This window comes from Manis javanica, chromosome 6 (assembly GCF_040802235.1).
Source record: "Manis javanica isolate MJ-LG chromosome 6, MJ_LKY, whole genome shotgun sequence".
Lineage (NCBI taxonomy): Eukaryota > Metazoa > Chordata > Mammalia > Pholidota > Manidae > Manis > Manis javanica.
In genome coordinates, this window is record NC_133161.1 from 78,401,466 (window position 1) to 78,416,288 (window position 14,823).

The following is a 14,823-nucleotide window of genomic DNA, read 5'->3' on the forward strand; positions in this document are numbered from 1 at the left end:
TGGTGACATTTTAATGTTTATTCTTCTATCTTATCTATTTACTATTTTTCAGAATGAAATCATTGTATACATAGTCTCTTAAAACATTTTTTTTTTCACTTTGCAGACTGCCATGAGCATTTTCCCATGTCATTAAATTCCTTTTTATAACACTACTTTTAATAGCTACACTGCATTCCTTTATATATTATTTCATCAATTCCCTATTGTTAGAAGTTTGGTATATATACAGTTTTTGCTATTGTAAGTGATGCTGGGCATGAAAAACCCTATATGTAAATATTGTGAACATCATTGATTATTCAGTAGAATTATTGTTCAAAAGATATGAAATTTTTTTAACACACTGCTTAATTGTTCTCCAGAAAAATGTATGTCTCTTATGCTTTAACCAGCACTGATGCTTATGAGAGTGTACATTTCTCTGTACCCTTGCTAATATTGGATACAAGATACAGTTAATATTTAATACTAACACTTAAATGAATAAAATAAATATATTTAATCTTTGCCAACAAAAAAATTTATTTTTGTTGTTTTAGCTTAAAATTCTTTCATTTCTGCAAATGCTAAGTATTTTATGTAGTTGTAAAATTAGGATTTACTGTTTGGAATAGGCGATCCATATAATTTTTTCATTTAAAAATTTTAATGTTTGCCTTTTCCTTACTGATTATTTACAGATTTTATATATATGTATACACACACACACACATATACTATATAGTGTATGTATTTGTGTATGTAGTATGTATACAATATATATATTGTGTATATATATTCCTTATATATACAATGTGAAATATATTATTATTTTGTGATCCACTAGTATAAAATATATTCTTTCCCAGTTATCCTATTGGATGTGTAAACTTTTAAATATGTAAATAGGACTCTTTCTCAATTTTTTTCTTTAAAATATTTTCCTTTGCCTTTATACCACAATGGTTTTTGCTCTATGGAAATCTTCACTGATAGATCTTCCATTTTTAACAGAGAAATATATTTGGATTTTCATGTATGTATTTTAAAGTGTTGACAATGTGTTACTTTGACACTATAAGACCTAAATAGATATTACTGCAGACTGGATTCTACCTGAGATCTGTTAGACAAACCTAACAGGTACATCAATAACAGGCATGTAGCTAAAATCAAAAGATGTTTGATCATCACAGTGTACTGCCCTGGGTTTAATTGGAATATATGTAAGTCTACAGAATTACAGGTACTTCTGCTTCACTATTATTTTTCCAGGTATCTAGGGAGGAACTAAAATTCCAAGTAGTGTTAATACATAACAATTATTTTGTTCTTTTTCCAAAGATTAGTTCCAATATATTCCAAATTAAATTGTGTGTGTGTGTGTGTGTGTGTGTGTGTGTGTGTGAGTGTGTGTGTGTATGTATATGAGAGGTAAAATATTGAAACAATATTACTTGACAGAATTAAAATGTTGATACTTTTAATTCTCTTTCTCTCTTTCTTGAAATGGTTGTGTGGGGGGGCAGGGGTAGGTGGGAAGAGGAGTAGGCAGGAGGAATAAGGGAAGGAAAGTCAGTCCTTTTCCAGAGTTGAATGTACTACTCACTGAACTGAACCGCTTGGTCACATGCAACACCCCTCGCCATGGTGGGCAATAGCTGACAAATTAGCCAGCTTTCAGGGCAGGTTAACAAAGTTGCTTCTCTAAGTTACTGTTCTTCATGCCTCACAGAATTAAGCTACCATGAATAGATTGTAGGTGAATTAAATCAAGTTAATTATTTCTCATGCCATTTAAGCAAACTTGGAGCTCAAAAAGGAAAACAGAGAATCTTTGAGACTTACAAAGTAAGTTACAAACTCAAAGGGAAAAGATTGTGAAGTTTTTGCAGTACTCGAGATTTGGCTTAAATGTCCACCCAGGCAAAATTTAGAGACATTAACTTTGAGGATCTCTATTCCCAGGTTTCTTTTCTTCAGGCAACTAATGCCTTTTTATTGCCTCCAGGCTGCTTGGAGAGTGGCCCTCTATCAACTTCACTACAAAAAACTGAGCGAAGCGGACTTTTTTATAGACTGTGTCAGATAATTAAGGACTCAGGCATACATTGTTCTATTTCATGTAACCCCAGCCTGAGAGAAGGGAGGAATTTCATAACTGAATCTTACCAAGTCAGAAACTAGCATAATAACTAGGTTACTTCTCAGGTTTGCTACATTTTAACAAAGTACTCCTAGAAAAGTTAAAAGGCGTAAAATGTTGGTGTGATTCAGTTTTTCTTTATAATCACTAAAATGGTGTCTCCTATGCTACAAAACTTCCCCTTGGGTTTGTTTGTCTTTTTAAAGTGCTGTGTTTCTCATTGTCCCTAATCTTTCTGACTCCATAATTTATATTCTGGAAAAGGAGTTGTTTTATTTCTTTATACAAGTATTTATGTCAGAATCTTGTGAAGTTACTGTCTCAGTCAGCTTGGGCTACTATAACAAAATATCACAAACCAGGTGGTTTAAACATCAGACATTTATTTATTTATCTAATAAAAAATTTTTTATTAAGGTATTATTGGTATACACTCTTATGAAGGTTTCACATGAAAAAACAATGTGGTTATAACATTCACCCATACCCCATTGCAGTCACTATCCTAAATGTAGTAAGATGCCACAGAGTCACTATTTGCCTTCTCTGTGCTACACTGTCTTCCCCATAATCCCCCCTACACCATGTGCACCAGTCATAATACCCCTCAATCCCCTTCTCCCTCCTTCCTCACCCACCCTCCCACACCCCTCCCCTTTCATAACCACTAGTCCCTTCTTGGAGTCTGTGAGTCTGCTGCTATTTTGTTCCTTCAGTTTTGCTTCATTGTTATACTTCACAAATGAGGGAAATCATTTGGTACTTGTCTTTCTGCACCTGGCTTATTTCACTAAGCATATTACCTTCCAGCTCCACCCATGTTGTTGCAAATGGTAGGATTTCTTTCTTTCTTATGGGTGAATAGTATTCCATTGTGTGTATGTACCACATCTTCTTTATTCATTCATCTACTGATGGACACTTAGGTTGCTTCCATATCTAGGCTATTGTAAACAGTGCTACAATAAACATAGGGGTGCATATGTCTTTTTGAATCTGAGAAATTATATTCTTTGGGTAAATTACTAAGAGTGGAATTGCTGGGTCAAATGGTATTTCTATTTTTAGTTTTTTGAGGAACCTCCATATTGCTTCCATGATGATTGAACTAGTTTACATTCCCACCAGCAGTGTAGGAGGGTTCCCCTTTCTCTACATCCTCTCCAGCATTTGTCGTTCTTAGTCTTTTTGATACTGGCCATCCTAACTGGTGTGAGGTCATATCTCATTGTGGTTTTTATTTGCATTTTCCTGATAATTAGCGATGTGGAACATCTTTTCATGTACCTGTAGGCCATCTGAATTTCTTCTTTGGAGAATTGAACAGACATTTGTTTTTCACAGTTCTGGATGCTGTGAAAGTATAAGATTGAGGTGCCAGCCAGTTTGGTTCCTGGTGAAAATTCTGGCTTGCAGGTGGCCATCTTTCTGTTGTAGGTCTTCCCATGGCAGAGAGAGTGAGGTAGCTAGCTCCCTGTGTCTTCTGAGGTGACTGATCCCATATGAAGATTCCAGTCCCAGAACCTCTTCTAAAGCTAATTACCTCCAAAGGCTTCCTTCTCCTATTACTGTCACAGATTCAATTCATAGAGTTTCAACCTATGAATTTTTGGAGGACACAAATATTCAATCCATGACAATTATCCTCTAAATTTATCAGTATTTGGTAAAACTGAGCTTCTGAAAAAAAATGATGAAGTAACTGGCAATGAGTCAATCCCACCTCCTTCCAGCCATATAATTCTGCTCTTCCCCTCTCTGAATACTGTTTGCTATGTGACTTTCACTCTTGCATAAACCTCTTCATGGAGAGACCAAGAAATGAAAGTCCCTTCAGTGAGCATGAGTGGACAAAATAAAGACTAGATAGTGTCAAAACCTCTATCCTAGCAGTGACACCATCATTACAATTTATCTGGTGATTGCATACATTTTTATACTTTTTGACTTCACTTTTCTCATATTAGTGTTTCTATTATTGCTCATAATCATTTATATGGCATATTTACTCTCTGAATTAGGTTTTTTTCACTTAAGATTGTCTAACACGATGTTAAAGAATGTAAAACCAGTTCTATATGGTGCCTTTGTGTAAATAGCATGTTGTCTTCATCAGACCCTGTGATGGGAAAGAGGAAAACTGACACGATATGATTTTGTTAAACAAGACTATCTGTCCAAAACTGTTTTAATGATTATAAAATTTTCCTTTCTTAGGAGCCTATATATAATAAATATTTGAGAATATATACTGAATATATGAAAATATTCGGGGTAATAAGGATGTTTGTAGTATAATTTGCACGTTGTTAGATAAGACTTTTTTTCTTGCAGTGTACAACCTCAGCAACCATATGCTGTGGCCCTGCTCCTTTTAGAGAGTGCTGAATCGTCCTACCTCATAAAGCATTCTTTACTTACATAGCTAACTGAGGAACTGATACTCTCCTTTCATACAATCTTAAGAAACTGCTTTGTTTATAAGGAAGCAGAGAGCAGAAGACTAAGTGAGTTCATTGTAACATTCTTCTGTAGTAGAATGCGCAGATTTTATTCACTGGGATCTGCAAATTCTTGAGATGTAAAATTGCCAGTCCACCTGGATGAAGGAGGACTTATGTCCTGGGAACTCTACCACAGATATGCAGACATAACTTTTCACTGTAAAATCAGAATAGCCATTGGGATATTGATATTTTGTATAGATCAAAATCAGAGTAAGTAATAATTATTGAATGTTATATTATTTAATTTAATCCATGTAACAATTCTATCTGTTAGGTTGTTGTCTGCCTTATAAATATTCTATTTAATGCTAAGAACCACTTTACCAGTTAGGTTGTTGCCTTTTTATTTTTTATAATGTATTCTTCCTTACATCCCTAACAAAAACTATTAGGTCAGCACCTGAGTGGTAAGGAATCCATGGCTGTTCAGGCGGGAAGAAACTGGACTTTTTCTATGAATCTCAGTGGTTTTGTAGATTTCCAGCTTTTTTAGTAAACACTTGCCCATCTCCTGGGTAGAGTCAATCCAGAATAAAAGTATGCTACAGCCTAGTGTTTTCTCAGGGGTCTTTGGGTCCAGGAATCGTGAAGCAATGGTTAAGAAATTATTTCCAAAAATTCTGGGAAAATTAAGGAACCACTTATAGGAGGTAAATAGAAAATAATATGTAATAACAAGAATGACTACTCTGAAAAATTGAGAGTTTTTATTTGCAAGTAACTCAGGGATAAAATTAAAACTAAGTTATAAAGATAATGAGGAGGTAAAATAATACTTTTAGGCCTAAGCCTATGCAAAACTAGAGGAAATGTAAAAAATCTCTTAAAAAATTTGACTTGGTATAAAAAAATATTCATGGGAAAAACAGAAGGCATTCTTGGAATAGCCAGGAATTAAGCTGAGTCTTAAGGGCTCCATAACATTGAAAACAATAGAAATAAAGTGGTAGGGAATTCCAGCCAATAAAAATGGAATACATATATACAGAGAAATATACATCTGCCTTCAGTGTTTTGTTCAGTGTAGCTGAGATAGTTGATGTTGCAAACAAATCTATATGAGATAGACCATGTAGGGACATCAGCACACGATGGGTTATGTTTTTAGGTGATTCTTGAAAGAATCTCATTCATATTCTGTTATATCTATTCTCTAGGCCCCATTGAGGACCATTATGGAGATGGGCTAAGTCAGATGTTTAAACTTTTCTCGCAAATCTTATCCATTTTGTTCTTATTTTTGATGGTTTATCTACTAAGAAAACAGGTAGAATGAATGATAACCTTTCAGAACTCTAAACCATATGCTAATGCTTGTATTTTTTATGCCCAATAGACAGAATGTGCAAATTTCATCCGAGTACTTCAACCCTATAACAAGACTCACATTTATGTGTGTGGAACTGGAGCATTTCATCCAATATGTGGATATATTGATCTTGGAGTCTACAAGGAGGTAATATAATGAAATAGTATGAAAACAATTTATTATAATACCTTGTTACTTAATGCCTATGCTATAAAACTGGCAGATTTAAATATAAAGATTGAATCATATAGTTTATGAACTGTATAAGAACTCATATTTCCAATCACTTGTGGATTGCAGTTTTAATTAAACACTTACCTAGTAAAATTTTTTTCTATTAAAGGTTTTTTTTTTTTTGGTGAGTTGATCAAATTAGTGTAAAATGTTGAAAGTACTTGTTTTCTATGGGCTCTTTTTTTTTTTTGAGGTTCCTTTATAACTAAATCTGTATAGTATGTTGCTGTTGGTAAAAATCCATTTCCCATAGGATCTTGCAATGTAATTGTATCTTATAAATAATACCATTCTTCTCATTCAATAAATTTGACTCTTTCCATATGTTTATAATAGTAGACACTGAGTACAGATAATTTTAATGATTTTCTTAAAATTGTATAGACAGTAGCTCACTGAGCTCATTATTTCTGCAGGACCAAATTGACATAGTGAAAGTAAAGGGTATATTAATTAGGACTAGTGTATTCCAGTTATCAATGAGCATTTTCATAAATGAGATACATGCAGATTTCAGTAATTCAGTTAATAGCTAATATTTTAGAGTGCTTTCTTTGTGTCATGGTCTGTGCCAGGCACATTACATAGATTGTTGCTTTATAACTCACTATACTCTTAATGAAGTTAGCACCTTTGTAACTGCCAATATACAAGTTAGTAAAAATTCATTATGGAGTTAAGTGGCATGCCTAAAATCACCCAACTAATAAATAGTCTAGCAAGGAATTGAACCAAAGCAGCCTATTTCTAGAGCAAGCATGTCTAGTTGCGTTTTGAAAATGTACTCTAAATTGTTTGTTTCTTTGGGCTGAAGGGTTGCACTTTCATCCTTAGGTTTATGAATGTACTTCTTGTGAATAACCACACATTTTTGCAGGTTAATTGGCAGTGTGTTTGAAAGTAAAGTCTGGGTTTACGGAACAGGTTTCTTTACATTGATTTAACTGATTTATGCAGAGATCAAACCCACCACTGTGGCTGGATTAATTTTTCTCTCTAATCAACTTGTCTAACTAACCCAGACTCAACTGTTTAGAAACAAAGCAACCCTCATAGTTAAATCTCTGAACCACTAGGAGACTTGGCAACTTGAATCCATCATTCTTTGTTGCTGGTGTAACGTCCTCTTGCCTAGCTTTGATGAAGAGTGATATACAACACTAGGCTCATGGCATAGGGTGTATTCATAAGAGATAGCCCCACAGCCTGGATGTATTCTGAGGTCTGAGGCTAAAGGCCAAACTCACAACTTGCTGAAGGATGCAAAAAGTGTTCTTTAGCCCCTAAAAGTCACAAGTGCTGAAAGGGAAGTTAGATGGAGCTAATTACTTAGCTTGGGACTGACAAGAAGCCCTGGGGCTGTCAAATTTACAAGTTCTGTGAATAAGAGAATTATGAGTGAACAGGGGTATTGAATCTTGTGAGTTTTCTGCTAGTTAGGAGTATAGGTAATTGTATGGTAGCCCTGCCTGAAGAATGTTAACTTCTAAAATAAATTTTTAGTCCCAAGAATCCATTGTTCTTCCAGAGGGAATTTAGAAGGCCCTTCCACTTTCAGATAGATAAGGTTGCTCCTAAAGTGGCTGGGAAGAGGGAATAGCAGTAGATAAAAGGGATGGAAGATCAAGGAGTGGGGAAGAGAGGGGTCTCTCCTTTGTGGAGACCACCGTTCAGTGTGGCTGAGGTAATGGGAAGGAGGTAGAAGAAACCGAAATGAATCTCAAAGTTCTGTCTTTGGCAGTGAGTTGGAGAATGGTGTTATTTATTCAGGTAAGAATAGTAATAAGTTTATGGGGAAAATGGTGAGGTATATTCTGCATTTGAGAAATGTTTAGTAGGTCATGCCAAGTGGGCAATGGATCTGGATTTTAGGACAGAAGTCGGGGCTTTTGTCCACATCTGGTAGTCTGAGCATGGGGAGCTAGAGTTTGAGTTATAGCTTCAGTCTTAACCAGTTCTGTGGGCTTATGCACACTGCATAAACTTTCCAAGCTTCTGTTTATTCAGCAAAATGCTGATGATAATAATAGTAACTACCTCACAGGGTTATTTTGAGGATGAGAAAATGACTGTATAGGCTTTGGCACAACACTTGCTTCATTCAAGTCCATTAATAGTCATACTAAGCAATAGGAACATAGAAAGGTAAAGAGGCAAAGGTTTTAAAAATACGTATATAAAAATCATATCTGCAACGTATGCATATTTATATACACACTGAAATACAGGTAGTGTCTGATACTTGTTTCATAATTAGACTGAATGTATGTTTTCTTTCCTCTGAGATGATACTAATAACAACTTTATCTAGTTACGCGATTAAATGTTTTCTATCATTCTGTTTGCCTACTTCAACACTACTTCTCTGTGTGCAGCTTAGATAGGTGCTTTCTTGCATACTTAATTAGGCTAAAGGAATTTAATAGGAAAAACAAAGTTGAAGTTGTCTTAAAGTTAGTGTCATGTTTATCTCTGGAAGTCCATTTAATCAGCCATTATTTTTTACATCATTGTCCTGTTGGTGTCCTTAATTCTGATTTATGAAACTTGCTTTCCTACTATCTCCTTTCTACAGGAGATTATAAGGGAGACCTTGTCTTCAGCCTCCACAAATAGCAATTTTATGGGTGTATCTTGAGAATTTTTAATGAAATGTGCATTTTGAAAACAGAAAAATGGCACAACTATAAGGGGTTATCTAGTACTTTGCTTCAACTATGACGTTCTCCCAGATATTTTCTTGGTTTTTCTTTTGTATCTTTTACTGTAATCTTCTGGTGCACCAGGATTCAGTTTACTTTCTCCCTTTACAATATCCCATTATAGGCTTTAGAGCCAACAGTTCTGTTTGACCTATGGAGAATCATGTGCCCTTAATGATATTTAAGCATACCTAAGAGCCATTATCTATAGATGTGTTCTCCTCTAGCCCCATGCACAGCCGGGAAGCATGCCCCAAATGTGTTCTTGCTAGGCTTCTTGCATGCCGAGGCTACACTATCACAACTTGTCATTAGCCTGGGCTTGTTCTAACTAAACATACTTGGGCTTGATCATGTTACATGGTCATGGTGAGTCTATACATTGCTTTCAACACAGTTGTAAATCCATAAGTTTGAAATTCTGTGACTAGATTAGCTAAGTGCATGAACTTAGGAGACAGCCCTGGTTCAGCTACTAGCTGTGTGATGCTAAATGGGTACTTAACCCTTTCTATCTGCAATATTCCTCTTGTAAAGCTGCAGTTCTTAAAATAGCTATAACTTTAGGCTAATGCTGAGGATTCAGTGAAGCAATGTCCATAATATTCCTGGCTCATGGTTAGTACCTATTAAGTATTAGGTACCATTGCTGTTAATATCAAAGCACATTTACATAAAACTATGAAATATTAGTTGTTAACCATGCTATTTAAATCATTATTACTATTTTTTGCTAAGGCAGTAGTTACTATTGGTCCAGTTCAAAAGAAAAAAGATCTGAAATGACAGTGCAGTACAACAAATAATCTGATTTTCTCCATCCTTTCTACTTTACTGCTTGCTTTCTACATAAGTATACATGCTTTAATATAACTTTCTAGATACGCCATGTAGAGAGAATGTCTGACATGCTGAATTTCTCTAACCAGTGCATATGCAGGGTGAGTCATCAGCCTTTCTGCTGGATGGCGATGTTGTCATTGTTATGAAACACAAGCTCATGGGACCATATTCATTATACATTCATATTTTTCTTGGAAAGTTCAACTTGAGATGTTATTTTTTCCTGAATATTAAAAGTCTGCCAATGACATTCTGTCTGCGGCCACTATTGTAAAAATAGATGTTTCAGCCAAAATAACTGTGGCTTTAATGCATACAGTGTTTTCATAATAGTGAAAATGCTACAACATGATTTCTTTTTGCCCACATGTATCGACAGCTCTAAAAATGAGCAGCCTGGCCTTAGAACACTTTCATGTCACTAAAATCACAAAATGTCACAAGGCTTAAGTAATTTGGTAAAGTGGTAAATGCTTAAGTAAACAGGCCATAATAGTTCTGAAAGTATAATTATTTACAGCAAATTTATTTTTTAGCTGAGGAAATCAGCTTATTTGGGCCAGCGAATTAGTTAGTAGGCTTAAGAAATGTGTGGTTGATGGTGATATTGATAACAGTGGTTCAGCCTAAATGAATTGATGATTATGTTACCACTTGCTATTGAAAAACTCATTCAGTATTATCATTACTACTTTGGGCAAATGTAAATCAAAACATGGAGGTTTGGCAGAAATACTGTTTACTAGTGAGTTAAGGAGTGCTTTCACTGATGTACATGCTATGTGCTCAGTTTTTATTGAATTAATCAGTTAGAATTGAGTTCTCATCTCCTGTGTTCTTGCTAATTTTGATATTTTAAAAAATTCATTTGTGTTAATATTTCTCATAACAGGAAGTTATGTTCAAACTAGACACACATAATTTGGAGTCTGGCAGACTGAAATGTCCTTTTGATCCTCAGCAGCCTTTTGCTTCAGTGATGACAGGTACGATCAATGACAGGCAGTTTCTGCTTTTAGGTGATTTTCTGAAAAGGTATGTCTAAAGTAAACCACATTTTCCTTGAGTTAAGGATTATTTTGGATTAGTCTTCTACTAAATATTTGATTATAGTATTTTATTGCCAAATCGCTCTATATTTAGCATCCTTATCAATAAGGTGAGGCCCCAACAATCTTTGATGTCTGCACAATTACTTTTTAAATGAATTCTTTTTAATGCAAATGACCCATGCTCACTTTTTCTATGATTTTACATTTAGATGTCTCAGGTTTTATTATACTAAACTATGTCCCGATTTGGCTTACTATAGAAGTTAAATTTAACAATTCCTTAAACATAATATATCAGAAAGTATGTTAAAAATTTGAGTGGAAGGATTAGTTATAAGACACAATACATAAAATAGTATAAAAATGAATCAAATTATAGAACACAGATAATAGAACCTTTCCCCCCAATTTTACCATAACCTGATTATATTAATGGAAATCTGGAACTTTTGCTAGCATATTCAGTCTTCCCTTTGCTTTGTCTACATCTTACATTCCCTTATGAGGTGGCTATCCTGTTTAAAGAAGGCAGTACTGTGTGGTCTGAAGCCTGTTCTGAGGAATGTTGGCATGACCTCTGAATTTCAACCATTATAAGGACTCCTTTTGTCTTGGTTTTGTTCATGACTTTAGTCTCTTTTTGTTTAACTTGTCCATCAAATGTTTGAATAGGCGATAAGAGTGAAGCACCATGACATTTTAATTTTCACTTAGAGAGAACTAGTGATCTTCCTTTGAAGTGAAAGCATGTGTGTTTTTGTGTGTTTTGAAAATTATATGACTAATGTTCACTCATTATCCTCAGAAAATGAGGTAGATGATTTGTGATTCTGATCTGTCAAGTGGGCTTGACACACCCTTAATAAAAAAATAATAGATTGTAGGCATTGGTGACCCCTCTTAGGAATCCCTAAGTAATTCAAATACAAAAAAGACAGACAGTTTTAAAGCCTGGATATACAAATCCAATTTTTAGGCTGAAACATACCATTTTTTTCTGACAAAACACCCAAATATCCACATTTTTTATGTCTCAAGCTAATGCTCCTTTCCTTTGTTCTTACCAAACTTTTTTAAACAATGTCTTTATTGATGTTATTTTTGTTCTTCTATTTTTAAACCTTTGCTCCACAATGAAGTATTGCCATTTACCATGTATTTGAGGGGAATGCTTTAAGAGTTGGAAGTGGTACCATATCTATCTACATTTACTTTACATGCTGGATTTCTCTCTTTTGTGTTTTGTTTTATTTTTTCCTTTGGATTGAGTATTATCATTGTTTAGGTTGTTTGTCTCAAATAGTTCAGTAAAAGGCTTACTTAAACTTACTTAATTACTTACTTAATTAATTACTTACTTAAACTTAATTAATTACTGCTTAGTTTAGTAGAATGCTTATAATCAGAGATTTAGAAAGCATCTGAATTCTTTACACAAAGGCAGAATTTTAAAGATCAGTTTCTGAGGAAAATTGGATTTCAGTGATAAAACTGTCTATAGCTGTTCATATATTTAGGCATTTAAAGAATCTAAGTGCTCTGTAGAGATTAGCCATTTTTTGTTTTGGTCTATTAAGTAAAGCCCAAAATAGTTGACTATAAAGATTTCTTGAAATAGAGGGCTTAGCTCTCGAAGGGGCAACATATTCTACTGTAGGGACAGCATTCTTTTCTGCCCCACCCCCACCCCATGTGCTGACTAGCATTAGGGAACATTGACCCCTGCTTCCCTCTTCCCCCCCAATCCTTTTCTCTCCCCCTTCTCTCCCCACTCCAAGCTTTTGTCTCCCTTCTTTCCTTCGTCCCTCCTCTCCCCCTCATCTTCCTCCTTCCCTTCTTCCTGTTTTCCCACTCCTTTTCTTTCTGCACCCCCTCCTCTCTCTCCTGCCGTCTTGTCCCCTCCTGTCTCCTAAAACATGGATATGCACTATACATAATTAACAGGACTTAGAAATTTGGTATGCAGTAATGGCAACATCTTTCCCTTTTCAGGAATTCCTGTTTATCAGAACTATTAGAGACATGATTAGCTACAAGGAATGCAACATGTTATAATTACGAAGAATGACTTCAGTGCTGAAAGCTGCCTTTCAGCAGAGGTTAGACAGAGAGGAGTTGTGGTCATTGAGGTTGTGTTGGTTAAGTAAATACTAATTACACAATCCATTTTTCATTACACATTTACTTTTTTAATATTTTTTTGTGTGTGTATGTGTGTGTTGCTACAAAGAAGACCTAATTATGATATATGTTTGATTTGTGAGGAGAAGGGGAAAGAAGAGCTCATTCACAGGCGAAGCTAATGTATGTGCAATTATTAATTCAAAAGGCTTTGGTCTTTTTTATATCCAAGTCTCTAGCATCACTTACCAGAGTTTATTGAGTTATCTTATCTTCAACTATGCATTTTTTTCAAAATCTGACAGTGAAAATTGTGAAACAGTATATTCTGATGTAAAGCAATAAATATCTTCAGTTTCATGCTGTAAAATTAGTATCTTATAAATTATAAATCTGCTGCTATCCTCTTAGAAGTCTTGCGTATTCTTTTCTCCCTCCCAGATGAGTACCTCTACTCTGGAACAGCTTCTGATTTCCTTGGCAAAGATACTGCATTCACGCGGTCCCTTGGGCCTACTCATGACCACCATTACATCAGGACTGACATTTCTGAGCACTACTGGCTCAATGGTTAGTGACTTTCTTACTTTTGATTGTTTTGTCTTTGCTTGGCGAGATAAGAAACTCATTGTTATTCATTCAAATGTGTTTTAGGATAAATGATTTAGCTCATCATTATAAAATACAGTTGGAATAATTCCCCAGTAAGTTTAACAAATCTCCAGAACCTGTTGAGTATATAATATTAGCCAGCATTTACTGAGAGTGTGCTATTGTCCTTGACACTGTACTATGCTCGAATTGCTTTTTTAAATATTAATGATGGCATAGGAAGTGTATGTTATTATTATGTGATTTTTTAAAGATAAGTAAACTGAGCCACAGAGAAGTTGAGTAATCTGGTCAAGATCTTAAAACTTGTCTGTTGAAGAGCTGGGTCAAGTTGGCAATCTTTCTCCTATAACGTTTTTTAATAACTAAGCCAAATACTGTCTATGAGCTTAATAGAAAGAGGTTAGATTGTAATGGAAACAGTTTTTGTTTAAAGATGGCTTGTGTTTGGGTTAAGACATGGCCCTCCAAAGTTTTAAGTATATTGATACTGACATTATTTTGATCACTTTTTGTTTAAGGGTTATACAATATTCCAAGTTAAAAAAAACAAAAAACAAAGCTTCCTAACTGAATTTATTTAATTTAAAGAACAATGCAAGGCTTCCCTTTTTTTTTTCTCCACTGCCTTATAACAGATCAAGTTTTATCATGATTTTCTAATGCTTTCTAATTAACATAGGACTTTATTCTACTGCTTGGCAGAATAACATGACACTGCTATTAAATCATTCAAACTGTATTTCTCATTCCCACCATAAATAATGCACTTTAGTGGAGGAGACCTGTTCCTATGGGCTCTCTCTCTATCTCTTAGTATCATTTAGGCAGTGACAACATAAACAAATGGGAAAAAACATTTCTAAAACATTTCTTTAGTCAAAACGTCCAGATCCATTTGTTTAGACAACAATGTGATCTCCCGTGACCAAAAGAGAACCCTATTGATAGGGCAAAACAAATTTTTAACAGCCCCTACTAGGTGATTACTCATTCATTTCTTAACACATGCAAGGCAAAGTATCTTGAGCATTGTGAGGTTTTTGCGGAAATAGTTGGTTTGAGAATGACTCCGTAGATTTCACCAATGAAAATCATAGTTATCTGTTTAGGTAACAAGATAAAATATATGTATGGCTTTAAAATGAAGTATAGATTCTATTTCCCAAATGTGGGTAAAATTGCAATATTTCCAGAATCTGTCACCTGGCTTTAGTGTATCTGCATATCAATAGATGTTTCAGGATGTGGAGAGAAGTGGTTCATCTACATGTCAGTAGGTAATTACAAGGGTGTGCAGGGTTTAGTTGGACCA

At 34.8% G+C, this 14,823-nt stretch overlaps 1 protein-coding gene across 1 annotated transcript in view; it reads left to right on the forward strand.

The window, feature by feature from the left end:
- The window catches only part of SEMA3D (semaphorin 3D), a 206,377-nt gene that overhangs the window by 104,053 nt on the left and 87,501 nt on the right, over nt 1-14,823 (forward strand). Inside the window, exons 5-7 of the mRNA XM_037021701.2 lie at nt 5,972-6,091; nt 10,616-10,709; nt 13,338-13,466. Coding sequence (XP_036877596.1) covers nt 5,972-6,091; nt 10,616-10,709; nt 13,338-13,466 — 343 coding nt within the window. The remainder of the gene's footprint in view (nt 1-5,971; nt 6,092-10,615; nt 10,710-13,337; nt 13,467-14,823) is intronic.